We start from the raw sequence: 27,468 nt of genomic DNA, 5'->3' as shown, positions 1-27,468 counted from the left end.
GAACTAAGGTTCAGACCAGCAGATTTCCCCCAGAATATAAAATACAGAGACGTGAAATAGTCTGAAAACAATACAAATTAGTTGATGTGAAATAAGATTTGTTAGGGAACAACAACAGGAGTTAATACTAAATAATAAAGATATACAACAGTTAAAGATTACCTGACGCAGTGTGAACACATAAATGAAAGATGCGGAAACAGAAAGATGGTAGAGTAATAAAATGTGAAATACACAGAAAAATCTTCAAAAAAATATACAAAAAAAATAAAATGATGCTCCTAAATAAAATTCAGTGCACCTAGCTGCATTTAGTTGTCATATAATTAGTAACTAGAATGTGCCTTTGTGCAGTTTTACCTCAGTAACCTCACCTTCACATAACTACTGTTATGTGAAGACTTCAAGAGGTCTTTTTTAGACAATATTATTGAACAGGCAGCGTCAGGAAGACCAAGGATACACCAGACAGGTCAGGGATTAAATTGTAATCGAGAAGTTTCCAAACTTTGAATCTATGACAGAGCACTGCTAATCCATTGTTTGAAAATGGAAAAAAGTATGGAAAGGATAGCATTAATCAGAAAAGCAGCTGAGAAGACCCAAGGAAACTCTGAGGAACTGAAGAAACAGTTCAGGTGAGAATCTGCTGATAACTATTAGTCATGGACCACACAAATCTGGCATTTTGGGGGAAGGGACAAGAAGTCCTGTTTGCAGCTTGTCACATTACAAGTTATTGCTTAATTTGAGTCTCTCAATGAAAAGCTTTTGTGCCCTGAACTCATGATGAAACACAATGGTGGCAACTTCAATAGGAAAGGGGAAGCCGGTCATGACTGGTGGGAAGATTACCACAGAGACATCAGAGAAAGGCTAAATGAACCCTGAGATGGACAGCAAAAGGCTTAATGCTGCGGTGAAGGACAACAACCCTAAACATGCAGTGTTAGCATTCCTCAGACAAAGCTCAGACATTTATATTTGCTCAATAATAATAATAATAATAACGTAGTTTTTTTTATCACTTAAAAAGGTTTTTGAAAATCTGTTCAGAGTGGGTGCTCTTCGTGCAGTTTCCTCTCTGTGGAGGCACGCGGGCTTCGCTGACTCCTCTGCCTGTGATTGTTGTGCCGCGGGCCGGGAGGAAGTTGCTCTCACAGTCTCTTCGCTTTGTTTTGCTTCATCACCACACACAGCTATGGCGGACAACCAGGAGGAGAAGCTGTACAAGGCGGAGTACGCTAAAAGCGGCCGCGCCTCTTGCAAGAAATGCAAAGATAGCATCGCTAAAGACTCGCTGAGGATGGCCATCATGGTGCAGGTGAGATGGTGACGTCTGCTGTTGATTTATCCAAGAAATCTCCCCTGTGGGGCAGCTAACTAAATGCAAGCTGGCTTATAACTGGTTTGGCTTATTGTGAACACATGGAGTCATTGTGAACTAGTTGGAAAGCTGGAGAATGATGATGAAAAAGTGGTTTCTGTTCAGCTCAGTGAGGCCCCAGTTTAAATGGCTGACATTGTGTGCTAAGTTGTTGCTCACAAAGAACCGCTCAGCTTTTCTTTGCATTTGTTGTCTTGTGCTTCCCTGGACGACTCAAAAGGTATATATCAGCAAATAGGCACAGAATAATAAAGTTTAGACTGAATCGACGGCTCCTCCAACCAGTGCACACTGCTGCTCCTCCCCATGGAGAAATAATTATTTTAAGAGTCTAAAACCTGCTTATGAGGCTTCTTAAAGTCAGCCTCCTGATTCATGGCCCGTGGAGCAGCTCCAGCTTTGCAGTCATTCTCCTTTTTTTTTTTTTTAACTCTAAAAGGGTAATTATTTAGTTCAGGTTTAATTAGTGAGTCCGTACTTTCAGCAAAAGTCAGCAGTTCTACCAGTTTTATCACCTAATTGGCGCTTGACAATGTTATTGAATGAGAACTAATGAAAAAAATTCATAAAATGTTTTATTTTTTTCCTACTCATCCTCTGACTTTGCAGGATCAATCAGATTTAAAAAAAAAAAAGCGTAGCCATTTTCTGACTAGAAATTTTCATTTGATTGATTTATTTACGTAATTGACAGTGTAACCGAAGATGATCACTTCTTATCCGAAAAGCTACAAATATTCGAATCTCCTTAGATATTCTTTTCTTTTTCATTTCTAAACGAATTAGTCGCCTTCTGTTTTGATTTAGTAAAACTACTGGTGCACCTTTCCAGCTTGTGTGTGTAAATTTGGGGTTTAATCAAAGCATCCTCCTTTTTCAGTGTAAATAAAAAAAAACATGCCTCATTCAAAAATAACTGTTACAATAAGGCAGAAATAAAATATTTTGTCAAAAAATTGAGCTGTCAGTCAAAACAAAACTTGCAAATATGTTTATTAATTTCAAATATACGTATATCTGAAAACAAATAATTCCTTACTTTTTGTACAAGATGTAAATAAAACATAACGAAGGAAAAATATTCTTTACACTCGGTAAATCAAGTTATTATTGAAAGAATGAATTCCCATGCTGTTCAGCCATTAAACCGTTAATAGGAAGCTGTTAGAAAGATTTTAGATTTATTATAGTTTTCGAAATATTTTCAACTTGGTGCAGATGCACAGTAAATAATCCAGTTGTAATTATTTCAGTTATACTTTCAAAATATGACCACATTTTATTTATTCAACCTTTTTTGTTTTCAAATAACAAAATAAGGACCATTTAAATCTTTTACGGGAGCAAAAACGTCAAGTGGTTGTGTTTACATCTCCTCGCTGAAACCCACCCGCCCCCCAAAATCTAACGTTTGCTGTTGCTTTGTCGTAAACCTTCTGTGGACTCTTTGTGACGTTCGTCCTGCAGTCGCCCATGTTTGACGGGAAGGTCCCCCACTGGCACCACTTCTCCTGCTTTTGGCTGCGAGCGGCGCCTCAGTCCACGGCCGACATCGCCGGGTTTTCCGATCTGCGCTGGGAGGACCAGGAGAAGGTGAAAAAGGCCATCGAGAGCGGCGGAGCAGTCGGAATAGGTCGGTGCTCGGTTCGTGAAGACAATGGCTCGTCTGAGCGGACCTAATTAAGCTATCTTGCTTTGAACAGCTCGTAAAAGGTCTTGTTAAGTCAACAGTGTGTGTTGTTTTTTTTTAATTTTTTTTATTTAGCAATCGCAGTGCAAAGTGGAAAAACAAACTTCTGCTGATTTGTTTGTTATGATAATTGGCTTTTCCTGTTTATTGTTCTAAAGATATTGCTGGATTTAGTTAATTAATTTTTTAATATACGTTGTCATTTTTCCAGGAAAGGGTAGCCAGAAGAGTGCAGCTAAAGGAGAAAAGTCTCTGAACGATTTTGCGGTGGAATATGCCAAGTCGAACCGCAGCACATGCAAAGGCTGCGAGCAGAAAATAGAAAAGGTTTGCACCCATCTTGCGCCCGTTGGACAATAACTAAATTTATTTGCTTATCAGAGATTTTTTTTATTTTTATTTTTTTCACACGTCTGGCATCTTCTGGACTCTCGTTCAGGACCAGATTCGTGTGTCCAAGAAGACGGTGGACCCGGAGAAGCCTCAGCTGGGCCTGATCGACCGCTGGTACCACACGGCGTGCTTCGTGTCCCGCCGGGAGGAGCTGGTGTTCAGGCCCGAATACGGCGCCGCCCAGCTGAAGGGATTCAACGCGCTGCGTGCGGAAGACCAGGAGGAGCTGAAGAAGAGGCTGCCTGCTGTCAAATCCGAAGGGTGAGAGGAAAAACGGAGCAAACAGGTTCCTAAACAGTCTGGGTAAGCCTGAGATCAGAGTGCTTTCCAGGCCTGGAGAATAAATATGGAGACTAGAGCTGCAACTGTACATTATTTTAGTAATTGATTTTCTGTCAGGTATTCAGATGAAACAATTGGCACGTTCTGCAGATTTTTCATTTCAGCATCCTTTTTTTCCATACTACATTAGCTGTACATTAAAAGCAAGGGTCGCGTTAACGGAATATATTCCTTATTTGACAGTTTTTTTTTTTTGTTGTTTTTTTTTTTTTTAAATCGCCGGAAAAATCTGAAGCCTGTCCGTCATTTTGACAGATTACAAATTCACACCCCCGACTATACGTGGTGCAGATGCACGGACGCTTTCAACTGTCCGCACAGAGTGCATGGCGGAGGTAACTGAAATCGATAAAAGCAAATCCCTTTTGAGTATCATCTCTGACACGGACACGGAACTACACGCAGCTGACCGGGAGCCGGCGGCTCGTTGAAGAGTTATGAACAGGATGCTGTGGAGCGTGTCTGGTGACAAAGCACATTCCAAACTTTGTGCGAAGTGGCGCGTTTAACATGACGACAGCACACGTAGAACGTGCTTGGAGAATGCTATGTTCTGTATGTCATGAAATCTTAAAATAATATGTCGAGTTTACTTCATCACGTAATTAAAATTCACCTCTAATTAAAATTAGCCAGGTCGGATCAGGCCCAATGCTTATGGACTCGGTTTGATTTTTATTTTTTATTTTTTTTGGTCTGATCTAAACTTTAGCGCAGATTTCTCCTCCCAGTACGGACCAGGAGGAAGTTCTTTAATATTTGGAATTTCTGCTTGGAAGAACGGACAGTAATATTTCCAGGTTCAGTGTCTGTTGTGGATCACTGGTTCGACCTGGTGTTTCTTTCTTCTCCTCTGTTCTGCTGGTTCGACTCCTCTCCGTCTCCCAACATCCCGCAGCACAAGAAAATAGCCTTGAAAGTGTCTCTGAAAGCCGTCATGGTGTACGCGTACAGGAACGGGTTGACGGCAGAGTTGGCGTGCGACAGGATGATGGCGGCGAGCAGCAGCTCGAACGGCACGGGGCAGCGCGGGCAGAGCAGCAGGAAGCAGTTGATGATGTGAAGAGGGATCCAGCAGACGGTGAAGAGAAAAAGAACCAGGAAGAGAGACGTGGCCATCTTCATCTCCCGCCGCATGCTGGCCGCCGCTCGGCTCTGGCCCTCGGCGCGGCTCCGCTGCTCCGGCCCGATCCGCCGCACTTGCTGTTTGACCGTGACGAAGATCTGAGCGTAGATGAGGAACATGATGACGAGGGGCGCCAGCACGCAGGCAAAGAAGTTGAAATAGACCATGTAGGTCATGTCCACCACCAGCACAAAGAAGCAGTAGCCCGAATCGGGCGGCGTCTTGTGCCAACCCATGAGAGGCACCAGCCCGATGAGGAAGGCCAGCAACCACGTGGCGAGGATCACCAGGACGGCGTTGCGAGGCGTCATCAGGACACGGTAGCGGAAGGGCATGAAGATGGCGACGTAGCGCTCCACGGCCACCGCCAGGAGGCTGAAGATGGAGCTCTGCGTGAACATGATCAGAACGCTGAGCATGAGGAGGCACAGGTAGAGGTTGTAACGCGGTAAGCCGGTGTCCGTCAGGATGGCGCAAGGGATGGCGATCACGCCCACGCAGATGTCTGCGACTGCGAGCGACACCAGGAAGTAGTTGGTGACGGTGCGTAACTTGCGGTTGAGACCCACTGCGGCGCAGACCAGCAAATTACCCAGAGTAGACAAAAGGGCGATGATGAGCTCAGCCGTCATGTACGGCACGTTGGGGGAAACGGCAACGTCGGCAGGTGGACGGGATGGAGACAGGGAAACGGGAAACAATGAGACGTTCAGTGGATCTCCGTGAGACGAGTTGGTGCTTAGGAACAGAAGAGCCGTCGGGTTCTCCATCATTCACCTAAAAAGACAAATTAGACCAGTCAATCAAAGTCGGATTTTATTTTTGAAAACAAATAAACTGTGTCTTATAAAAGTATTGTCATAACCGAGATCAGAAGGACATTAGGGTGAAGCAGAAGGAAAAAATAAAAATACCTGATTGTTTTTACAACTAACCTGCAAAATATGGCGTCTGTTTGTATTCATTCTCTGAGTCGATAGTTTGTAATATCACATTTCGCTTCAGTTGCAGCTGTGAGGCATTTAGCGTACGCTAACGCTTCCACCAGCTTTTTACAAAAAGACGCTGAAGTTTTTGTCCATATTTTTTATACAACAGCTGAACTTTAATCAGGTTGGATGGAGATCAAATTTGCAAAACGATTCTCAATTTCCTGAAGCTTCTTCCACCTCCCATCGTCCAGCTTTTCTGTCCCAGCTGAAGAGAACCATCCCAAAACTAGTGTTAGTCAGTCGATCAGCCGGGTTCACGGTGACTGATGATTTATGACCTCTGACGTCGATTTGTTGCTCTGGAACAATTTTGGGGTTTAAAAGTTAAAGTAGCAAAATCTGGCATACAAATATATGCCAGATTTTTCAGATTTTATATGCAAGAAGTGTTAAAATATTTTAGCATTTCCCTTTCGATTTACAGTTATGTAGCACTTTGTGATGGTCTGTCAAAAACTCCTGATTAAAATACAGAAAAGTTTGTGGTAGTAACATGACAAAATGTGGGAATACTTTTGCAAAGTATTGTAAAGCAAAATTCTTTTCACTTTTTGCTTTTCGAGTTTGACGAAAATCAGACAATTTCATATGCTGGACTAATATTAGGGGACATTTGGGTGAATCCAAAAATTGGAATAATTTTGCAATGAATTTTCCGATACATTTAAAACTGCTTCTATCAAAAATATTTTTTCCTTCTCACTTCAGTCACTGTAACAATATTAATTATTTGAAAACTATTTAAAAAAAAAACAAGTTACATAAAATGCAGAACTGGAATTTAATGTGGAAACATCAGATAAACATTCTAAACGTTTATATACAATTTATCATCAAAGACAAGAGAACCTAACTTCTCTTATCTTTATGGTGGAATAAAGATGGTGGAATTTAAAATATCAAGTAGGAATAAAAATGATTAAATAAAAAGTGAACAAACAAATGATATAAAACAAAACATGCACTAAGTATAAGACCAAAGTTAAAGTGAATTTGCTTAAAAAATTTCAGAGCCAGTTGTAATTTAAGAACTCCTCACCTTGAACTTAACTTCTCAACCTGAGGAACCAACAGAAGGACTTTCTCAGAAGAACTGAAAGGTTCGGAGGACTTGAAGGGGAAAACAAATCAACTAAATTGGACCAAATTAAAACAACCCATGAAAACACCAAGAAAGCAAACCTAAAATGCAGTAATGGCTAATTAAATAACTTTAAAATAGCTGGAATGTCAACTTTTTCTGGTCGGTGTCCTTGTAAAACTTTTGTCATTGCATTAAAGTGTGATTATCTTTAATAATATGATGCATTACAGCTGTATGGTTTCTCACCGTTTCATAATGCGTCGTTCAGGATTGTTGGAGCATCATTTGTGTCGCCCAGACAACAGCCATCTTCTTTATGAACAGATCTGCAAGATTCAGATTTAAATAGCTTCTTCCTTTACTCCTCCTGTCACCTGCTGTCCGATCAGGGAGGGGTTTTTTTTTTTTTGTCTTGTTTTTCCTAAAGTGGAAATAAATCAGAGTGAGGACGCTCCTGACGGGCGGTCATTAACGCTCCGTTAATGGTCTCTCTGGGACGGTGATTTTTCCTGTCCGGACATCATCAGCGACGCCGGGGAAGGCGCAGACGTGCACCAGCTTGCGTTTGGATGCACGTCCGCTAACCGATGGGGCCCTAATGAATTAGTTTTAATGAATAAAGGTGTCAGATTCAGGCTTGTTTGGTTCTCACCTTTGTTGTTGTGCTCTGTCCCACTGTGCCTCATTTAGGAAGTTGATGATGATGTTTTCTGACCTTTTTTCCTTCGTCCTTTCTGAGCTCTGAACACCCGCCAAAGTTTGCGACTAAACTTGGGTTTGTTCCCACAGGAAGCGCAAATCCGACGAGGTGGACGGAGCATCAAAGAAGCAAAAGAAAGAGGAAGAAGAGGAGAAGAAGAAGCTCGAGGAGCAATTGAAGGTACTTTTGTTTGCTTCTTTACACATGTGGTAATGTTTAGAGATCTTTGGCCTTGATAGACTGGTTTGGGTAATGCACATCATGTCTGCATACGTAAACAGACTCAAAGCCAACTGATTTGGGGTATTAAAGACAAGCTGAAGAAACATTGCTCCGTCAACGACATGAAGGAGCTGCTGATTGCAAACGGCCAGGATGTTCCCTCCGGAGAGTCCAACGTAAGAAAATAAAAAAATAAATAAAAAAAATGTGTGTACCCATGATAAATGTGCATAAGATTCATAAAATATATTAATCTTTCGTAGCAGCACCCTAATTCAATCTCATTTTTATTTAGGTCTACTGTATCTTTCATTTGACGTAACACGTTTTAGGTTTGTTTTTCAAGAATTACTGGCATAAATACACATTCATTCAAAATTAGACAAAGGGAGTTTCATGATTATTTTTGGCCTTTAAACATTCTTAGACCAGAATCTCGGTGTTTGCACTGACACTTTCATTTTTAATTTAATTACATTTTTTTTTTATTACTTTTGCTCAAAAAATGAGTCAGTCTGAGATGCACAATCTCAGCTTTAAAGAGTCTGTATTTGGTGTAAAATAATTCAGTGCAGACTTTACAAGTCAACGTATAATAGGCTTTAGTTGGTGTTGATCGTAGTTGGTACAGATAAAAAAAAACCACCAACTTTGAAGCAGCTTTTAATAAGGTAATAAAAACAAAGGTAATTTGTTTGTTCTCAAATTTGTGCAATGTTTTTTTTTTTTTTTAAATGCTTGAAAAATCTAGGACTTTGAGTTGGTATGAAATTAAAAGTGTAGCATTTTAAAGAGGTAAAAGGTTGTTTTGAAAAATTAAAATTTATTTTAGGGTTTCTTCCACATGTTTAAATTTCTGTAGTTTGTAAAATGAAACCCCAGATTCAATGCATGTGTTTTCAAAACAGTTGAAATGGTTAGAAATAGATTTTTTATTTTATTTTTTATGTGAATGTCAGTGGTTTGGGGTTTCCTAGAGTCTGAAGAGAATGTCGTCTGCCAGGTGCTGGACAGCCTGGCTGACGGCATGGCCTTTGGTGCTCTGGAGTCCTGTAAGGAGTGCAAGGGCCAGCTGGTGTTTAAAGGAGACTTGTATTACTGCTCTGGAGACATTTCGGCCTGGACAAAGTGTGTGTTCAAAACCAAAACTCCTTCACGCAAAGACTTTGTCGTCCCTAAGGTGGGTCGCTGTTTGTTATTAGCATTCCGAAAGTGAAAAAAAAACAACAAAAAAAACACACTTGCTTTGGATTTTTATTTCTATTTCGTTTGGCCGTTTCAACGTGTCATTTCAGGAGTTCCACGAAGTTTCTTTTCTAAAGAAATTTAAATTCAAGAGGCAGGACAGGGTTTACCCCAAGGAGGCTCCCGCTCAAACTCTGAAACCAGTGAAAGCCGAAACCCTGGCGAGCGCTTCCAGTGCGCCCAGCAAGCGACTGCTGGAAGCAGCGCCTTCAGGTCAGGGAAAACTGAACTTTTGTTTTTAGGACACTGTGGACATCTATTTCTAAATATCTAATGTCCTCTCATTTATTGTGGCATGAAAATGTTTTCACAGCTCTTTGAACCTTCTCATGTTGTGTGTTCATAATGTGGGCGAACGCAGACGATCTGCGAAGTGGGATGAAATGATGCATGGTGTTCAATTTTGAGAAAGAAACTGTTGCTAAATACAGACACAAAGTTGCTTAGTTTGCACATCGACTGGCTGCACTTAAGGATGACTAACGGCGCCCTCTTCTGGGTGGCGGCCAAATTAAAACACAAACGAAGGTCTAAGCAGAGATTAATCGATTGGAACTGATTTTATTCAAATAAACCATTAAGACAATTAATTGTTTGCAACCCTAATTTAGATTAAGGTTACATGTGTTAGAATGGTCTAATCAAATCCTGGACCTGACTGAGCTTGAGCAAATTTTCACTTCGGGGTTTGCAGCTCTGGCACATCAACAGACGTGACTCACTCAAATTCATCCCAAGCATTTGAGGTTTTAAACGCCACGTGTCCTTCAATTTCCACTTTAGTTCCTTTTGCAAAGCCTTGTGATGAAGCTAGCATTTATTTAGTTTTCTTTTCATTCAAATACGTTTATCCAAATGGATTCTTTTTTGGATTCAAAGGGTGAGTTATGGAAATTGTTCTCTACCTTTTATTAAATAGACAAACCTCTAACTGGTATGAAGCTGCTGGCTGTCGGCAAGTTATCGAAAAACAAGGATGATCTGAAGGCAGCCGTGGAAGAACTGGGTGGGAAAATTACCGGCACTGCCAATAAGGCCTCTCTCTGTCTCAGCTCTAAGAGTGAGTAACAATCTACTTTGGCCTGTGACGATCGGAAATGTAACTTTTAATGGGACATTGTTTTTGTAACCATCTTTTCAGAGGAGGTGGAGAAGATGGGTAAGAAGATGGAGGAAGTGAGAGACGCAGGCGTGCGAGTCGTCTCGGAGGATTTCCTCACGGACGTCAAGTCATCGGGTAAAGCTCTCCAGGAGCTGGTGTCTCTTCACGCCATCTCACCCTGGGGCGCAGAAGTTAAGGCGGAACCTCAGGCTCCAGCTGCAACCTCCAAATCTGGAGCTCTGTCTGCTAAGAGCACCGGCAGGGTAAAGGAGGAAGAAGGTAAACGGTGGTAGTTGCAGTAGTTATTGGTGGTGTAAGTGCTGAAGGAGGGTCATTAATAAGTGAAGCTGTCAACATACAGGTGGTAGTAAGGCCAAGAAGATGAAGCTCACAGTCAAAGGCGGAGCTGCTGTGGATCCAGACTCGGGTAGATATAAAACTCCTGGACTGTAATTGTAATCTTTGCCTTTTGTCATGTTTTCCCCTAACTTTAATGGGTGTTTTTGCAGGTCTTGAAAACAGTGCCCATGTCCTGGAGCAGAATGGGAAGATGTACAGTGCTACTTTGGGTCTTGTGGACATCGTCAGAGGAACAAACTCTTATTATAAGCTGCAGCTGCTGGAGGATGACGTACAAAAAAGGTAACATCCCTTTGTTGTAGTGTGATATTCACACAGTAGGTACTTAAGCTGCTTCTCAGGCTGTTATTTCCCTTCGCGACCACTTTGACCCATGTGTTCTTCTCCTATGTGTTTTGTAGATACTGGGTTTTCAGGTCTTGGGGCAGAGTGGGCACCACCATCGGAGGCAACAAGTTGGACAAATTCCACGACAAGAACTCTGCGCTGGATAATTTCCTTAGTGTTTATAAGGAAAAGACTGGAAATGACTGGGGTACCTCCAACTTCACTAAATATCCCAACAAGTTCTACCCTTTGGAGATTGACTATGGACAGGTACCAACACAGACCCGCAAACCCCAAAAACAAACCTTCCAATGCCGTTTGAGGTTTTTGTTTTGCAATGCTCTCTTTTCAGGACGAGGAAGCGGTGAAACGGCTGACGGCCTCTGCTGGCACCAAGTCTAAGCTGGACAAACCAGTTCAGGATCTGATCAAGATGATCTTTGACGTAGAGAGCATGAAGAAGGCCATGGTTGAGTTTGAGGTGACCCTTCTTTTCCCCATTTTATCAGCAGTTTTGACTAAGTAGTAAATATTAATTGCTGAGCCTTTTTTAAATAGTTTTTTTTTTTTTTTTTTTTTTTTTGTCTGTATTGCAAATTTAAGATGCTGTTTTAGTTTTACAATTAGTGAGGTCTTTTTGTTCTTGTCCTGTTTACAGATTGATCTGCAGAAGATGCCGCTTGGCAAACTGAGTAAGAGACAAATCCAGAGTGCCTACGCTCTTCTGACTGAAGTACAACAGGTTGGTTATAAACAGTAAATATCTGATATTCTTGCTATATCTGGGTAATATGGCAAGGATATCAAGACTTTTTCTTTTAAATTGAAATTATAATCACATTTTTCAGCAGATTTTCATCAGGTTTCACAACAGTTTATTAATATTTTTGTGTAGAAAAAAAAAAGTTGTAGCATGTTTCATATGCTACATGAATGTGAAGAACCCCAAATTTTCTTCGCATAAACTTAATATTTGAAAATATTTCAACTAAATTTGCTGTCTCTTCAGCACAGATGGCTACAAAACATCTTTGGTAAAACAGCGTCTTTATTTTTTTTAATAGGTTTTTTTTTTTTTTTTTTTGATGATTGAGCAGTTTGCTTCCTCCCTGTTTTGATACGTCTCGCTGATGATTCAGGCCACAGCATGCAGCTTTGGTTCATCGTGTGCAGCCAATGAAAGAAAGCTGCAGTGACCAATATAGTCTGTGGCTGTTGGTTCATTCGAAACGCTATTGCAAAAGTTGGAAAAGGTTTTCTTTCTAATTTTTTATTTATTTATTTTTTATAAGAAAAGGCAGATTCATTAGATAGCATGTCGTCATAAGCAAATTGTGCAAGGCTTCTCTTTTTACTTAGGTTTTGTTGTATCTGTGAATTTTTCACCATGCAGAAATCATAGGGCCCCAACTTGTAGACAATGCCACAGTCCCTCTGCTTTGGCAGACTGACAGCATCTTATTATGGTTATTTCAGCCATCCTTAAATAGCCTTGATTATGTTGTAGACCTGTATCACTACCAGCAGTGAGCCCCTCTACACAACAGACTATGACAAAGATTACAACCTCTCTACACTGTCCTTTAAACAGTCTTCTACTGCACAACTCTTTGCAGATATAAATCTTCTTATTAGGAAATGTTGATCTGTTGCTTCATTTATTGTCAGATTCTGTATCTCTTACTATTGTTGTTGTTATAGGCTGTGTCGGACAGCGTACCTGAGGCACAGATACTGGATCTCTCCAATCGCTTCTACACCCTCATTCCTCACGACTTCGGCATGAAGAAACCTCCTCTCCTCAACAACCTGGATTACATTCAGGTGACATTTTTGTCCCACTCACAACAGTCTTCTTCTCGCCACGTCTCTTTGATGAGAGCAGTTCTGAATTCGGGAGCAAATGCCCATTTCACAAATGTTCCTCGGCAGGCTAAAGTTGAGATGCTGGACAACCTGCTGGACATCGAGGTCGCCTACAGCTTGCTGAGAGGAGGAGCTCAGGACAACGAGCACGATCCGATTGACATCAACTACGAGAAGCTCAAAACTAAGATCGAGGTAAGAGGTGAAACATTTTCTTATTTATTTCCCGTTGTCCGAGGAAGGTGCGTAACGTGTCTTGATAAATCCGCAGGTCATTGACAAGACCACGCAGGAGGCTGAGATCATCATGCAATACGTTAAGAACACCCACGCGGCTACACACAACACCTACACCCTGGAAGTGCAAGACGTACGTCACTATTACACGTTTGTTTATAAAATCCGCATAAATAGCTTGTTTTCTTCAAGTAGACCTCTTTTCACACAATAAATTTAAGCTCACATTGTTATCTCCTCTTAAGATCTTCAAAGTCGCACGAGAAGGAGAGCACCAACGCTACAGTCCGTTCGAGGAGCTACACAATCGACAGCTACTGTGGCACGGGTCTCGCGCCACAAACTACGCTGGTATTCTGTCTCAGGGTCTTCGCATTGCACCTCCAGAGGCCCCTGTGGTGAGTGTCTTGTATGCAAAGAAGGTGTTCTTTGTCACAGCGCTTTGTTGCTTTTAAATACTAATTCTTCCCACTTTAACTTTTCAGACTGGCTACATGTTCGGCAAAGGTGTGTACTTTGCCGACATGGTGTCCAAGAGTGCAAACTACTGCCACACCTCTCAGTCGGACCCTGTGGGACTCATTCTGCTGGCAGAGGTCGCTCTAGGCAACATGTAAGTGGCGACTTGATGTATATATTTAGTTTAAAAACAGCTGATGTGATTGTATAAATGAACACGATCCTTTGTGTTCGCAAACACAGGCATGAACTGAAGAAAGCCTCTCACATTACAAAATTACCAAAGGGGAAGCACAGTGTTAAAGGTAAGAACCTTCACTATTGCTTCATCAAATACTAGACTGATCATGTGATGCATACTTTTTGTGCAGCCCTAATAAAAATACATTTGGAAGAGTGGATTATGGAAATGGGCCACTGTGTCATCTCATATATTTTTTTTGTTAATGAAATTAGATTCTAGCATGCTTATAAAATCAGACAGGAAGTCTTCTTCTCTTTAATATAGTTGTTAGGCATTCCACAATTTGTGGATATTTCGGTTTTTGATATTTTCTCCTCCATTGAATCAATGTTTTTAAATTAAAAATGTGACTTTTCAGAAATTTTTAGTGAGGTTGTGCTGCTCTGTTGGAAGATTAGTTTACGTTTAGACCTTTTGCACATCGCTACTAAGGGTGTCAATTCTTGCAGAGGGTACTGTTAATATTATAATGGTTATAAATTTAGGTTGTATTGGAGATAAAAAAATTTTGTTGCATTTATGTTTTTCGTCTTTTTACTTTTTCTTTCGACATTTCCAGGTTTGGGTAGAACCGCTCCTGATCCAAATGCGTCTGCCACTTTGAACGGGGTGCAAGTGCCTCTGGGAAAAGGAGTCAATACTAACATTGATGACACAAGTCTACTGTACAACGAGTATCCTTTGGTTGTCTCAGTACCTGTGAATGTAAAGGTCATTTTGAGAAGTGACCCTTTAGTTTTCTTGTTTTGCCTGTTTTCTTTCTGCTGCCTGCAGTTTTTTCTTCACCTCTGAACACAAAAAGAGCAAAGTCATCATTAAAGTCTAACTAACCCTCATCTGGAAAAAAATAAACCCTCACATGGCAAAGTTTAAAAATTTCTGCAAACTGGGTGGAGTCAAAAAATGGCTGAGTGTGGGAATGAGCAGAGGGGTGAGTGGTGTTGTGGTCAGGACTAATAGAAAAACCCCAAAATAATTCTATTATCGTAATTTATGCAATATTCTATTTTTAACATGACGAATATATCGGATATGATAAAATGCACTGGACTGCATTGTCCATCTCGTTTTTCCTTAACCACTGTTCCTCCAGGTACATTGTATATGATGTGGCTCAGATAAACTTGAAGTATCTCCTGAAGATCAGGTTTAACTACCAGACATCTCTGTGGTGAAAAGGATCTTGTCTGGACCTTTCAAGGGGGAAAAAAAAAGACCACTGTTGCAACTACATGCCTTGGCTTCATTTTCTGTAGCAGATGGCATATAGAGGAGTGAAGCTATACTATGCCCTAACCCATGTGAAGTCATTTTACTTTATTTTCATCAGTTTCTGTAGCTTGTAGCGCTTGGCATCAACAGTTAGTTCATGTGTGGTGCACACGGCGGTGCAGGAAAAGGACTAATGATAAACCATGTTCATCAGGAGTTGATCATGTTTGATTCTGAACATTAAACTCTACTTAATAAGAGAGTTACATACCTACTTCATATTTAAAAGGCATTGTGAGCTGTGCCCATGCATACTACACACATGCATACCTGTGGTTAGTCTTTTTTTTTCTGAATTAGACTCTTGCATTTTGTAGACTGCCGATTTTAACGTTTGACATGTACATATTTGGTTTGTTCTTTCTATCAAGCTGTTATTCCCCTTTAAAGGTTCCCTTTTTCTTGCTTACCTCCATGGCAATAAAACGAGTTGCATCCTAAAATATTTGTCACTTTGGTTTCTTTTCCTGATCGCAAAAACAAATTCTATTCTTCGACAAGTTCTGGTAGATCATGTGAGTGTCCAGGACTTGGTCGACTTTAAACCACGTGATAATTATATCCAGATATTTAGGTTTAATTCCTGTTTTGCATAATCAACCTCACACAAACTGGATTGTTTTTCCTGCGTACCTTATTAAAGTTCCTTGCCAACCTGTTCATGTTCCCTTAGCCATTTCTTGTGTTGCTATATTGAAACCACAAATTAGATTGTAATTTTATGACACAGATTATCACAAGGTAGCATATTACTCTGCAGTGGAAGAATACATGGAAAAGTGAGGTCTACATCTGGTCTACATCTATATTCTCCCCCTTTCAAGTATTTTTTTTTTGTAGAACCACCTTTTGCTGTTGTTACAGCTGAAAGACTTATGCGATATGATTCTTAAACAAACCTAGAGAATGAAATTTCTGCCCATTCCTCATAAATTAGGTGAATCTCAAATCGGATTGGATGGAGGGCAACTGCACAGGATTATAATAGAAAATATAATCATATATATATATATATATATATATATATAGTATAAGACAGTGTATCTTCAACCGTCACGTTTTTTTTACAAAGAGAGAGAGAGATAATTATTTTCCACCTATAGAAGATACTTTGTTCAAAACCTCTCAGCTCAGGTAATGGATTGTCACTATGCTGGACAGTGTATCTTCAACCGTCTCACTTTTTTTTTTTTTGCACCATTTTATTTTCTGCATTTCTCTGTATATAGCTTGAACCATCTTTGAGTTCTGACCAACATTCCCTGCTCAAATAATTCATCCTCATAGAATGTTTTTATACTCATCTTTCACATTGGATGCGGTTTGTGGGATCTGCAACCTGTGGCAGGCTTCAGGCTTTCTGCAGTTGCTCAGATTATCTTTGGTGTTGAACTGAGCAGCGTTTTTTTTTTTTGTTGTTGTTTTTTTAAATATAAACATAATAAAAATCAAGTTTTAAAAATATTTCTGTGGCTTAATGTAATATAAGCAAATAATGTCTGTATATACATTACATTATACATTTTTTACTTTTTTAGTTTAAGTTTGACGTGTTCAAATCATTTTTTTTATATCGGGGGTTTTATGAGCTGCAAGCCAAGAACAGGAGTAAGACTGGTTTGTTAACCACTGAAAAAAAAATAGCAGGTACTTACAAAACTAGATGAAGTGTCTTTTGTTGTTTTGCAAAGCAAAATTTGATTAATTCTAAAGAAGCAAGGCTCCAAATATCTCTTTGGATGGTAAAGGTTACTGATGCCTATAATTTTTGATCAAAATATTTTTTTGAGAGATTTAATTTTTCACATGGGGTCTATGTATATTTGAGTTATGAAGGCAATTTGCTACTGAATCAGATACAACAGAAGTAAACACAAATACTCCAGGTTTTTTTATTGTTAGTTTGAAGAAAATGAGAGAAACATGTTTTTCACATGACAAGTTATGCATCACTTGGTTTTCCCAATAACATTGAGGTATGTGGTTGTAACATTGCAAAATGCGAAAAAGTTAACCATTCACCATTAGACATGATCTGAGCGGATGCCATCTGACATTAAGAGATTCACTTAATTACCTGTGCCATCTCATTCAATAAAAAAGGCTTGTCTGAGAATGTATTATTTCACAAATATTTGCTGTTATTAGTTAGGAAGTTCGACATAGTGTCCTTATTAAGGCATTATACCCTCGTAGGTCTCAGAATGTGCTAAACCTCTAACAAAGACTGGTTGCTGAGTGCCCGAGGATGAATCTGGTTTTGATATCATTCCCAACAGTTTTTCAAATGTTTCCGGTGAGAATTACAATCCCCTTTGTGGATATGTGTAATGTAAAGTTTATGTCTGATATAATTCAATGAAACAAAACAACTTTCCAGCCACCAGTTTGCTGAGTTATACAATGTTTATTCCTCAAATCGCCCTCCACACAGATTTCCCACCCAGAATGCATTTTGACAACGTCTTTGAAAAAGCGGCGCGGCTAATTCAAGATGGCGGAGATGGACCAGCTGTTAGACGAGAGTGAGTAACAACACAAATTTAACAGTTTTACAACGTAAACAAACTGCGGCGCTCTGGTGATGAGATAAAGAGCGGATAAAAAGCCAAAATCACATTCATGTAATAGAAATAATGATGCCGTGGTCTGTCTTCATGAAGTTCGTTTTTATCCTAGATGCACCGGTTTGTTCTAGTCAGCTACCGTTTGTTAGCACGGCAGGCTAGCCAGAGCTAACGTTAGAGTTGAACAAGTTACTTCACCCCAACCGAGTAAACAAATGCCATTAGCTTAGCTATGAGCTAACCGATGCTAACTCCAAGACCCTATTAGCAATAACAAAAGGACTACAAAAGCGTCGTTAGCTATAAGGTATTAATTTGTGTACTTGGGCATAGTTTCTTTAGTTCTGTTTCTGCCAGTGGCTTAGTTTTATCCCAACGGCTCGTTAGCTACGTTGATTTCACCTGGTTAAACGCTACGTATCGGCTTCTTAAGTTTTTTTGTTCAACAACTGAAACTATCGTTGGCAATGTAATTAATTATTATAATAACTTTATAACGTATTAACGTTAGCTGGTTTAATGCATGTTTTCGCGTTACAGTCCACACTTGACAGCTCAAACTTAGGGTGAAGGCCTTAATGACTTCGTCAGCTATTTCTACTGGAACTGTGTGGATGCTGTCAGGGTTAAAAGGTCCGCTTTGGATCAGTGGTGGTTCATGGGAGCTTGGTGTAAGGGGAGGGGAAGGGGTAACTAGGATATTCTCAGAGATTTAAATTCCGTTTAAAAATTGATAGCTAAAAAACTAAATTTTGTCTTTTTTTTTTAAACAACAGATAGCATTTGTTGTTAAACGATACAATGCTTGAGTCAGTTCCTGCTGTTATACTTTTGTGTTTACAAGTCAATTTAGTTAATTGCGATTAGTCTTTAAGAGCTATAAGTAGTGTGTTGTCTATTTTCTTGAAAATGGTAAAATGAAAATGAAACACTTACTGACTTCTGAAAAGCAGTCTAAAGTTACTGAGCAGTCTCTCTCAGTATCACTGATATCCTGACAGTTACTTTAAGAGGCAATGTTTCACTTACACTTTTTCTGGAAATCTGAAAATACAGTGCGCACTATGTCACAAGACAAGATCATTTCAAAGTAAACAACAGATGTGTTCATCTTAATACTGGAAAGGAAAATGGACTCCATTTATGTTTTAGGTTAAGTCACTTCACTCATTTTAGTAGCTACACATATGCTTTAAGCATCACATATTGTCAATTTAGTACACTTATGTAGACCGATTCAAAGTCATTTGTATTCATTCTAGCTCAATCCAAGTTCTGAAACAGTGCTGTTATTTAGTTTGTAATGCTAATTGGTAAATATATATATATATATATATATATATATATTAGTAATGAACATGGTCATAATTTGCTATAGAGCTGGCCAATATTGGACAGAAGATTCAGAATTGCTATATTTTTTTATGTTTTTGAACAATATGAACTGCATTTTCTTTTTGAACTCTGAGAACTCCAAACGTTCAGCTCCTCACCCATTAATACACATATTCAAACACTGATGAATGTCTGTGAATGAATAATTCTGCGTATTACCCCCAGTGCAGTTTCTGAGATTGCCCCTGTTCAATACAAACTGGGAGAAATAATTAAAATAAGCATTACTACTAACTAATTACGTCCATCTAAAAAAAAAATAAAAAATACAGCTATCAATATATTGAAGAATAAAATATATTTGCTGTAGTGCTTAAGAGCGCAGATATGTTTCTCTACTAGCACAAAGTCATGGAAATCGACTTTACATGACAAGTTATGTAAAGTTACCATCTCAGCTTTTTAAAAACAAATGCTAAAATAATGGTAGGTTCACATACTGGCAGATAGGGCACATGTATTACCTGCCTTATTGAATTGCAACCCCCCCTCCCCACACCTCTTCATCATTGTTAGCATTTTCTGTTCCCCATTTAAATATTGCCTCTGTTATATTGTACCTGTAACTGAACAATAAGAATTCCCTAAGACTACCTACATTTTCTAATCCACCATGTCACATGACAAATATACTGAACTCTGATACAAGTTAAAAATGTTACAATTTGACTTCCTCTACCTGTTATCTTCTGTGGCCGAACGTCCGTTTTAGTAGCCTGAATGAACACCTGATGCGTTTCTGTTGAAAATACTGTTTCCTTTGTGTCTTGCATCTCTTGAGCTTCTTCTGACTTAACTTTTATACTTGATTAGTAGTGAAAATGACTAAGTCTGCTTGTCTGCTCTGTCTTGTTGTTTTAACATATGGATGAAGTGTGAAACATCCGATTCCAGTCACCTCAAAATGTTCCACTTCATCTCTAGTCCACTTCATTTCTTTCTATACTATTTTGTTTTTGTCTGACGGTACTTTTTTTTTTTTTTCCTTTTCCTCAGGTTCCTCAGCTGAGGCGCTCGTCAGTCTAAAAGGTCGGTGGTCACTTTCTTTGACCGTCTAGGTGCTGTCAGCTTCAGTTTTTCTCATGTGTTAGACAACATGTTGAGTTTTCTTTTCAAAACCTGTCTTCTGTGTTTAGTAGTGATGTTATTTTAAACGGATCCACTGACTATTTTACAGAGGGCAGTTTGTCCAACTCATTAAATGAAAAGAACAGCTTCACAAGAGCACACAACACCAGAGGACGACATTCTTCCATCACAATGGACACAGTAAGAAACACAATAAGGGCTAAGACTGGAATGATCCGGATCATGTGGGTTGTTATTGTACCAGTCAGTTATCGTATATTAAAATACATTTTTATGGTTTGTTTTGGTATGCAATAACAGAAGGGCAAATTTCTCACATTGGTATAAAAGAAAATCAAATTCAATTTAAGGGATTTCTTCAATATTTATTTTTTGTTTAGTTTTTTTTAATGGAGGTTTTTAAGAAAAAATGAAGACTCAGTTTAGTTTACTTTTATCTCATCGAATGCCAGGTATTTTATCTTGGTACTGCTTATAAATTCTTAGAAAGAGATGAAAAGAGAATGTCTAATAACTGTTTTCTTTGAGCCAAACCCTACGTTTGTTTCCTCAGCCCACGCGGAGTTCTAAGAGAAGCCGCTCGTTTCGGGATGAAGACGAACCGCCCCAACAGCGAATCTCTTCCAGATCTCCTCGTAGGAGCCAGAGAGTCACCACTACACCACAGGTGAAAAGCTCCTAACCTGTGATAATTACAAAGGAGAAGTGACGTGTACTTTACTGTTCTGGTTGAATTTCTGGAATGGTGCCTTAAGTGTGGAAATTTGGCGACTGACAATTGTAGCATTGTTTCTGTAGCCTTGAATATTATATATGGGACGACATCAGAGCGGAGCTGTATGTGTGTATTCAAAGACACTTCATGAAATATTCAGCAGACTAAAAGAAAATTTTTCACAAGGCTGAGATTCATACACCGTTACATAGGAATTGCCTCAGCTCAGCTTTGTTTGTTCTTTATAAAAATTCTGACTTAATACCTTATTTTTCCACATCCGTTTCTAGTCTTCTGCCAAAACATTTGTGTAAAGCTTGCCCTTAAAAAATATTAGATAATAAAAAGTAATTAGATAGAATCTGTGAGATTTGGCATTTTTAGTAGTCTGGCAAAAAAAAAAAAGCCTTGTGATGAGTCCATTAAACTGAATGTTCACTTATTGTGTTTGCATATTTACTTAAATGACTATTTTACTTGTCTTGCAGAAGTTTTCTAACATCGTAACACCAGATAAGAAGGCGTCACAAAAAATTGGGTTGAGGTTGAGAAACCTTCTTAAGCTACCCAAAGCTCACAAATGGTGCATCTATGAATGGTTTTATTCCAATATTGACAGGTAATTTCTCACTTTTACCCATAGTAATTAATACTTCTAGATTTAGGACACATAAATCAGGAAAAAATTAGTTCTGCTTGTCATTTTAGACACAGTTCATGCCAAACTGACATTCATGTTTCGAGATTAGAATATTATGTCAGACTAATAATAGTTTTAATACAAAAATGTGGATGAAAAGTACATTTAATACCCACTTGAACCTTTCAGTGCTCCTTTTAATCTGACAAGCGAGCCTCATCGGAACTTGTATTCAAATTATGACTGTGTACTTATGTTTATAATCTGTAAATATCTTTAGTTAAAAATAAAATTGAATAATTGTGTTTTCATTTATTTCCCTCACTAAACTATGTTCGTTTATTTTTCCAGGCCTCTTTTTGAAGGTGACAATGAATTTTGCTTGTGCCTCAAGGAATCTTTTCCCAACCTAAAAACAAGAAAACTGACTCGAGTCGAGTGGGGAACAATCAGGAGGCTGATGGGGAAACCAAGACGGTGCGCTTTGAGTTTTACAATAAAAGATGAATTAGCTCCTTTTCATTAGTTTTTTTTTTTTTTTTTTTTTTTTTTGAGCAACTCTGAACTCTGCAGTAGAAAAGAATTGGCATCTCATTGCTGGACTCTAATGATCCACCTAGGTGTTCATCTGCCTTCTTTGCTGAAGAGCGAACGGCCCTGAGACAAAAGCGCCAGAAGATGCGTCTTCTGCAGCAGAGGAAGTTGTCAGACGTGTCGACTTGCAAAGACCTTCCCGATGAAATCCCGTTACCACTCATCATAGGAACTAAAGTCACAGGTGAGGTCACTGCAATGAAAACGTTATGTGCTTTAACTTCAGTCACCTTTCAGTTTTGATTACAATATTTTTTTGTCCAGCTCGGCTTCGAGGCGTCCATGACGGGCTTTTCACGGGGCAGATTGATGCTGTTGACACCAGCGCTGCAACTTACCGTGTCACTTTTGACCGCAGCGGCCTGGGAACTCACACTGTGCCTGATTACGAAGTCCTGGTAAAGCGTTTACCTTCTTCTGTTGCTGATGAAATAACACCACAGTAGGCAGTTGCTCTAACAAATATATAAACATAGGAAAAGGTGGATTAATTTTTTGTCTTAATTTGGCAATGTTTCTGTTTTTCAGAGCAATGAGCCCAATGAAACTATGCCCATCTCTGCCTTCGCACAGAAGCACCGGTCAACACGCTACATACAGAACCTCATGACTCCTCCTCGAGCGCCCTACCCATCTGTTACCACTCCTGTACAAATGGTAAACCTACATCCATCCACAGTTTTTGGTTAACTGTCTGGTTCTCCTCAGTAGGCAGTGCCTCCTGAACCTATTTTCCATTTTGTGATGTTACAAACTTCAATGTATTCTATTGAGAATTTAAGAGATGATCAACTTTCCAGAGTCAGAAAGGCCTAGCATGAATTCTTACTCTGAGTCTGTATTTTGTAAAAAACTAGCTTCATCTGCGGTTACATTCCCGTATCTGACATTGTCAGTTTAATACATTCCTTAGTTGGATGTAATTGATAGCAGTAGGAGCTAATATTGGGCTAAGAAAACTCACTTCAATCAGGAAGGTGATATAACACAATCACAACTTCCAACAAACCCAGAGGATTGAAGCAAACAGTGGATGGTCATTTTACAGCACAATAAGTTAACATTTTGTTGTACTTTCCTCATTCTGTGTAATTCTCTTTTCTTATTGTCTGAACTGGTTATCAACATACATTTCAATTTCTTTCAAAAACCAGGACAATGATCCTCTTATGAACGCTTCACCATGGAGGACCAAGCTGCCCAGCACAGAGGGAGAAACACTGGGTGGATTTCCTGTAAAATTCCTTGTCCAAGTTGTAAGTATTTCCTGTCAAAAAATGGTTTGAATCATTAAAAACCAGCGCCACTTCAAACACATTTTTCTGCTTTTCAGACGAGGCTATCTAAAATCCTCATGATTAAGAAAGAGCACATAAAGCACTTAAAAGAAATGAACACGGAGGCAGAGAAACTGGTAAAGTCATGAACTAATATGACTAATAGTAAATTCTTTGGAGATGGAGCTTAACCTCACCTGCATGCTGGTTTCCTGTGTTCAGAAGTCGTACTCGATGCCAATCGACCTGGACTTTCAGAAGCGTTATGCCACCACTGTGCTCGAACTGGAGCAGCTTAATAAAGATCTGAACAAGGTGCTGCATGAAGTTCAGCAGTTCTGTTGTGAAGTAAGTCAAAACTGAATGCTTAAATCCAAGCAGGATTAGTCACTGAGACTTATTTTAAATCCCACTGTCTGCACCATGTTTATCTGTAGCCATATAGGTAGTGAAAAGTGGAGGACAAGAGGCTTTGCTACATACAATTGTTTATGTTTTCAGCTCTCTCCAGACCAGGGCATGGTTCCAGCTGACCATCCCACAGATCTGCGGCGGCGTTGCGAAGAAGAGGCCCAGCAGATGGTGCAGCTGAGCAACACGCAGCGGGACGGCCAGCCAAGCGTGACAAACGCCAGCCTCACACACCTAGTCTCCCGCCTCACCGCGTTGCTGCTACAGATAAAGGTTGGAGAACAGAGAGACATTTTGCCGCTCACAGCAACACATGACAAGAATTAGACTGGTTATGCTCATGTGTGGCAAATCCTTACACAGTGTCCTGTTTTTGTTTCAGTGTCTTGCAGACGGAGGAGATCTGAATTCATTTGAGTTTAAATCTCTAACAGACTCCCTGAATGACATCAAAGCATCAATTGATTCATCCAACCTCAGGTAAACCACCTACAAATAGTTCCTTCTGCTTTTTTGTAGTCATGCTCCAGGTGAATAAAAAATGTGTAATTGTGACTTTAAATATATTTATCTTTTCATCACATTGAAACTACAAATTATAAAGAATTCGATTTGGAGTTTAGTTTAGACTCCACACAGCCCTTAAAAATATTATGCCATGGTGAAACACGGTTGTGGTACCATCATGCTACGGGGATGCTGTTTTTATTTTTACCAAATTAATCTACTTTATTTGTTCCAATGAAATATTGTATGTTTAGTCTATAAGCAAGCTAAAGATTTGGACACCAGTTTTAGATCAAAACATAATCATATGTTAGAAGGTTCCAGTCAAAGACCAGACATCAATCCAATTAATTATCTTATGGCATTACTTGTATGTTTGATCGGGCTCATATTGAGCTGATTTGCAAACAATGGGCTATAGAAATTCTGTGTCCAGATGTACAAACTTGGTAGAAAATAATGCATGCCAAACTTTTAAGATCTTTGTTACAACTTCAATTATGCTACTAACTGGTGTTGATCTCTCACATAAAAACTGTTTGCAAACCATATGTTATTTTAAAGTGACAATTGAAAAAAAAAAAATTTGGATATGAAAACTTTTAGGAGGTTTTAGAGAGGCAGATGATTGCTTGTTTATTTTTTTAATGACTTTTTAATCTTCTTTTTCCAGCTGCTTTCAGAATAACGTTGAAATCCACGTGGCACACATCCAGAGTGGTCTTAGTCAGCTGGGCAATCTGCACGCATTCGCTGCCAACAACACCAATGCGGTCTGAGTCTCTACATCCTCCCTAACACACACACAACCACGCACACACACACACGCACACAGGTGCATGCACACACTGAAATGAGGCTTACTATTGCCGTCTCCTGAAAACGGAGCTGTTAAGGCGACAAACATTGGGCCGTGTTGACACCGTGGCTCACCGTTGTGCAAGCCCAAGTTTGGACGAAGTTTGTCTCGGATTCCCGGGGTTTTCTAAACGGAGGGTGATGTCATGTATTTTACCCACCCATTTTATTGTATAAAAATGTTTGTGCAACCAACCAATACAAGCCTGAAACAGTCTCCTGTCATCACTAATCTGTATCTTTACCTGCCACAGTTGAGATCTCCAAGCTCTTAGGTGTTATTTATTGGTTTCCATGTGCCAAACATTGATTCTAACAGTTTTATAGTCTGTATTTATTTATTTTTGCATAGATGTGTATGGTTGTGAAGAAATATTTCCTGTCCCTAATGTTTCCCCCTGTAAGTGTTTTGTTCTGTTGCTCCGCCGCTGGCAAGCACAGGGGAGGCTGAAGAATGTTTTATAAAACTGATTGTAGATAATTGTATATTATATGATTATTAGGACTATTGTCAACATTTCTGCTGTATGTTCAGAAATGGCTTTTGTAATTTTTGTGTGCACTGAAAAGAGATTTTGGTATTTTTATAAAGGAGAAATGTTGGGTTTCGATGCCTTTTACTCTCTAAGATCTTAGCATTTCCACCTCAGGCATGGCTGCTGCTGCAACTCCCTTTTCCCCCCACAAATGAAGCCTGCATTATTGACTTAACCCTTAAGATCTCAAGTCAACACTTCTTTCCTGTTTGTTTTGTACAAATGTATATGAGAGCGCCTCAGGGCAGTTGTATATAAATGTTTCCCTCTTTTTTTATATTAAACATGCGATTTCAACTGCTTATTGTTGTTGAGTTTATTCAAAAATAGATTCCAGTTAACACATATAAAGAGATTTCTTAGTTTTTTGTGTTAACAGTCTTATTACAGCTTTATAATAAATATATTATCATTAACATCACATAAATCCATGAAAGCCAGTCATGGCATCACTTTCCCAGTCAGAATCAGAGTCACTGATGTCCTGTGTCTCTCCACTAAAGACTGGAGGAAACTGGTTGAACCTTTCTGTGGCCTTCGGTTGTGGATTCCGCATTTGGCCTTCCTTATCCTGCGGGGATGACCTGCTGAAGCTTTCTTGCGTGGGTAGGGGAGGAATCACAACTTTCATCTCTGGTCCAATCGTTTTATTTGGTGGGAAATTATCATACTCCACCAGAATTTGTGGGCCCTGGTTGCCAGGCATGCTGGTTTTGGTTCTTGGATGGTGCTCCAACTCATCAGGATAAAGAGGGATGCAGCAGCTTGGGACGGCCCCGGCAGGCTTAATCTGTATCTGCTCTGCTGGGGCTCTGGTTCCCTTGTCGTAGATGCAGGAAGGCAGCTCCCGTTCGTAGCTGCTGGATTTGAGCTGAACGCCGGTCCAACCATCTTCTAGACCTCCTGACCTGTGTACCTCAGTACCATGGCTATCGTAGACTGGAAAAGAAAGAAGCCAAGTAAGAAAAGATTGCTGATCCAATAGTGGGGTCCGGGGGCTTTCTACTGATTTTATTTAATAATTACCTTTCTCTGGACACATTCTGCTTTGAAGTTGCCCAAAGGGGCCTCCTGGTGGTGCGCTGGATGCTTTTGTGGAGCCAACTTGGCGACGTGACTTGGCCCTTCTGTTCTGAAACCACACCTGAGGCAAGAAAATAAAAAAAAGAGTGGTTTATTTTTGTCACAAGTAATCATTGAAAACCAATTCTCTTGAGTTAAATCCGTCAACCTAAAGTACATTACCTGAATCCTGGACTCCGGCAGCCCAGTCAGAGCCTCCAGTCGCTCTCTCAAGTAGATATCTGGGTATTTGGTGTCAGAGTAAACTTTCTCCAGAATCTCTATTTGCTGCTGGGTGAAATTGGTCCTCTTTCTCCTGTGGGTCAGAATAGCAACGCACTTGTCCTCTCTCGCACCAGGTTTTGTTGAGGTAAAGTAGTTTGTAACGTCTGAGGCTCCATAGTCTAGAAGAAGTTTGGGGAAATGAGTAAATGGCACGAAGAATCAGCTAGAGTGTAGATGCATACACTTTCTGAAATTATCTACTTTTACAGAAAGCTTAGATCCTAAAGAAACTGACCTGACGATACCGCGCTGTTCAACTGCAGGGGCCCCTCTTGATACATCTGGAAGTGACTTAGATCCCCGACGCGCATATTCCCACTAACCGCAGACATGGTCCTCCGCGTCCTACCTCTAGTGTCCAACTGAGATTGAATCCTTCGAGTTTGCTCGAGTTAATATATCCCTCCGCGATCAAAGGTAGTTGCTATCTGGACGTGTGAATGGGTCAGCCATCGGGGCCGACTGGCACTGGAGCGACCGCGCA

General features: G+C 39.8%; 4 protein-coding genes across 4 annotated transcripts; 2 read left to right on the top strand and 2 right to left on the bottom strand.

The window, feature by feature from the left end:
- The first annotated feature begins 1,072 nt into the window (after nucleotides 1-1,072).
- On the top strand, nucleotides 1,073-15,491 carry parp1 (poly (ADP-ribose) polymerase 1). Its single transcript, XM_015046304.1, has 23 exons — nucleotides 1,073-1,324; nucleotides 2,855-3,020; nucleotides 3,289-3,404; nucleotides 3,517-3,731; nucleotides 7,804-7,894; nucleotides 7,996-8,112; nucleotides 8,940-9,116; nucleotides 9,232-9,394; nucleotides 10,101-10,241; nucleotides 10,323-10,562; nucleotides 10,645-10,710; nucleotides 10,793-10,925; nucleotides 11,045-11,240; nucleotides 11,323-11,451; nucleotides 11,629-11,712; nucleotides 12,672-12,794; nucleotides 12,903-13,031; nucleotides 13,108-13,206; nucleotides 13,319-13,471; nucleotides 13,559-13,686; nucleotides 13,776-13,837; nucleotides 14,336-14,450; nucleotides 14,870-15,491. The coding sequence occupies exons 1-23, from the start codon at nucleotides 1,202-1,204 to the stop codon at nucleotides 14,949-14,951; spliced, it is 3,048 nt and encodes a 1,015-aa protein (XP_014901790.1). The 5' UTR covers nucleotides 1,073-1,201; the 3' UTR covers nucleotides 14,952-15,491.
- Nucleotides 4,018-6,006, bottom strand: LOC106955874 (adenosine receptor A1). Its single transcript, XM_074527708.1, has one exon. The coding sequence runs from the start codon at nucleotides 5,709-5,711 to the stop codon at nucleotides 4,632-4,634; it is 1,080 nt and encodes a 359-aa protein (XP_074383809.1). The 5' UTR covers nucleotides 5,712-6,006; the 3' UTR covers nucleotides 4,018-4,631.
- A 1,996-nt stretch (nucleotides 15,492-17,487) lies between the features above and the next one.
- lin9 (lin-9 DREAM MuvB core complex component) lies at nucleotides 17,488-25,939 on the top strand. Its single transcript, XM_015046303.1, has 15 exons — nucleotides 17,488-17,573; nucleotides 20,007-20,039; nucleotides 20,188-20,279; nucleotides 20,653-20,766; nucleotides 21,303-21,433; nucleotides 21,806-21,931; nucleotides 22,075-22,232; nucleotides 22,313-22,446; nucleotides 22,577-22,705; nucleotides 23,203-23,304; nucleotides 23,382-23,462; nucleotides 23,548-23,673; nucleotides 23,827-24,009; nucleotides 24,119-24,216; nucleotides 24,917-25,939. Exons 1-15 carry the CDS (start codon nucleotides 17,543-17,545, stop codon nucleotides 25,020-25,022), a joined length of 1,644 nt encoding a protein of 547 aa, XP_014901789.1. The 5' UTR covers nucleotides 17,488-17,542; the 3' UTR covers nucleotides 25,023-25,939.
- A 62-nt stretch (nucleotides 25,940-26,001) lies between these two features.
- On the bottom strand, nucleotides 26,002-27,295 carry mixl1 (Mix paired-like homeobox). Its single transcript, XM_015046294.1, has 4 exons — nucleotides 27,220-27,295; nucleotides 26,883-27,124; nucleotides 26,664-26,781; nucleotides 26,002-26,576 (listed from the first exon to the last, which is right to left on the bottom strand). Exons 1-4 carry the CDS (start codon nucleotides 27,293-27,295, stop codon nucleotides 26,056-26,058), a joined length of 957 nt encoding a protein of 318 aa, XP_014901780.1. The 3' UTR covers nucleotides 26,002-26,055.
- Between the last annotated feature and the right edge of the window lie 173 nt (nucleotides 27,296-27,468).

The sequence above is a fragment of the Poecilia latipinna genome, unplaced genomic scaffold (genome assembly GCF_001443285.1).
Source record: "Poecilia latipinna isolate Pla-1442-1.1 unplaced genomic scaffold, P_latipinna-1.0 Scaffold772, whole genome shotgun sequence".
In the NCBI taxonomy this organism is placed as follows: domain Eukaryota; kingdom Metazoa; phylum Chordata; class Actinopteri; order Cyprinodontiformes; family Poeciliidae; genus Poecilia; species Poecilia latipinna.
The sequence above is the reverse complement of the archived record's forward strand: the minus strand, read 5'-3'. Positions and strand labels throughout refer to the sequence as shown.

Excerpts from the sequence above, each read along its gene's own strand:
- parp1 (XM_015046304.1), top strand. The coding sequence starts at position 1,202 with ATGGCGGACAACCAGGAGGAGAAGCTGTACAAGGCGGAGTACGCTAAA. Across the intron at positions 10,563-10,644 it reads CAGGGTAAAGGAGGAAGAAG|GTGGTAGTAAGGCCAAGAAG; the intron begins GTAAACGGTGGT and ends GTCAACATACAG. Across the intron at positions 11,241-11,322 it reads TGGAGATTGACTATGGACAG|GACGAGGAAGCGGTGAAACG; the intron begins GTACCAACACAG and ends CTCTCTTTTCAG.
- LOC106955874 (XM_074527708.1), bottom strand. The coding sequence starts at position 5,711 with ATGATGGAGAACCCGACGGCTCTTCTGTTCCTAAGCACCAACTCGTCT.
- lin9 (XM_015046303.1), top strand. The coding sequence starts at position 17,543 with ATGGCGGAGATGGACCAGCTGTTAGACGAGA. Across the intron at positions 22,233-22,312 it reads CATAGGAACTAAAGTCACAG|CTCGGCTTCGAGGCGTCCAT; the intron begins GTGAGGTCACTG and ends TTTTTTGTCCAG. Across the intron at positions 23,463-23,547 it reads ACACGGAGGCAGAGAAACTG|AAGTCGTACTCGATGCCAAT; the intron begins GTAAAGTCATGA and ends TCCTGTGTTCAG.
- mixl1 (XM_015046294.1), bottom strand. The coding sequence starts at position 27,295 with ATGCGCGTCGGGGATCTAAGTCACTTCCAGATGTATCAAGAGGGGCCC. Across the intron at positions 27,125-27,219 it reads GAACAGCGCGGTATCGTCAG|ATTTCCCCAAACTTCTTCTA; the intron begins GTCAGTTTCTTT and ends TGCCATTTACTC. Across the intron at positions 26,577-26,663 it reads CAGAATGTGTCCAGAGAAAG|TCTACGATAGCCATGGTACT; the intron begins GTAATTATTAAA and ends TTTCTTTTCCAG.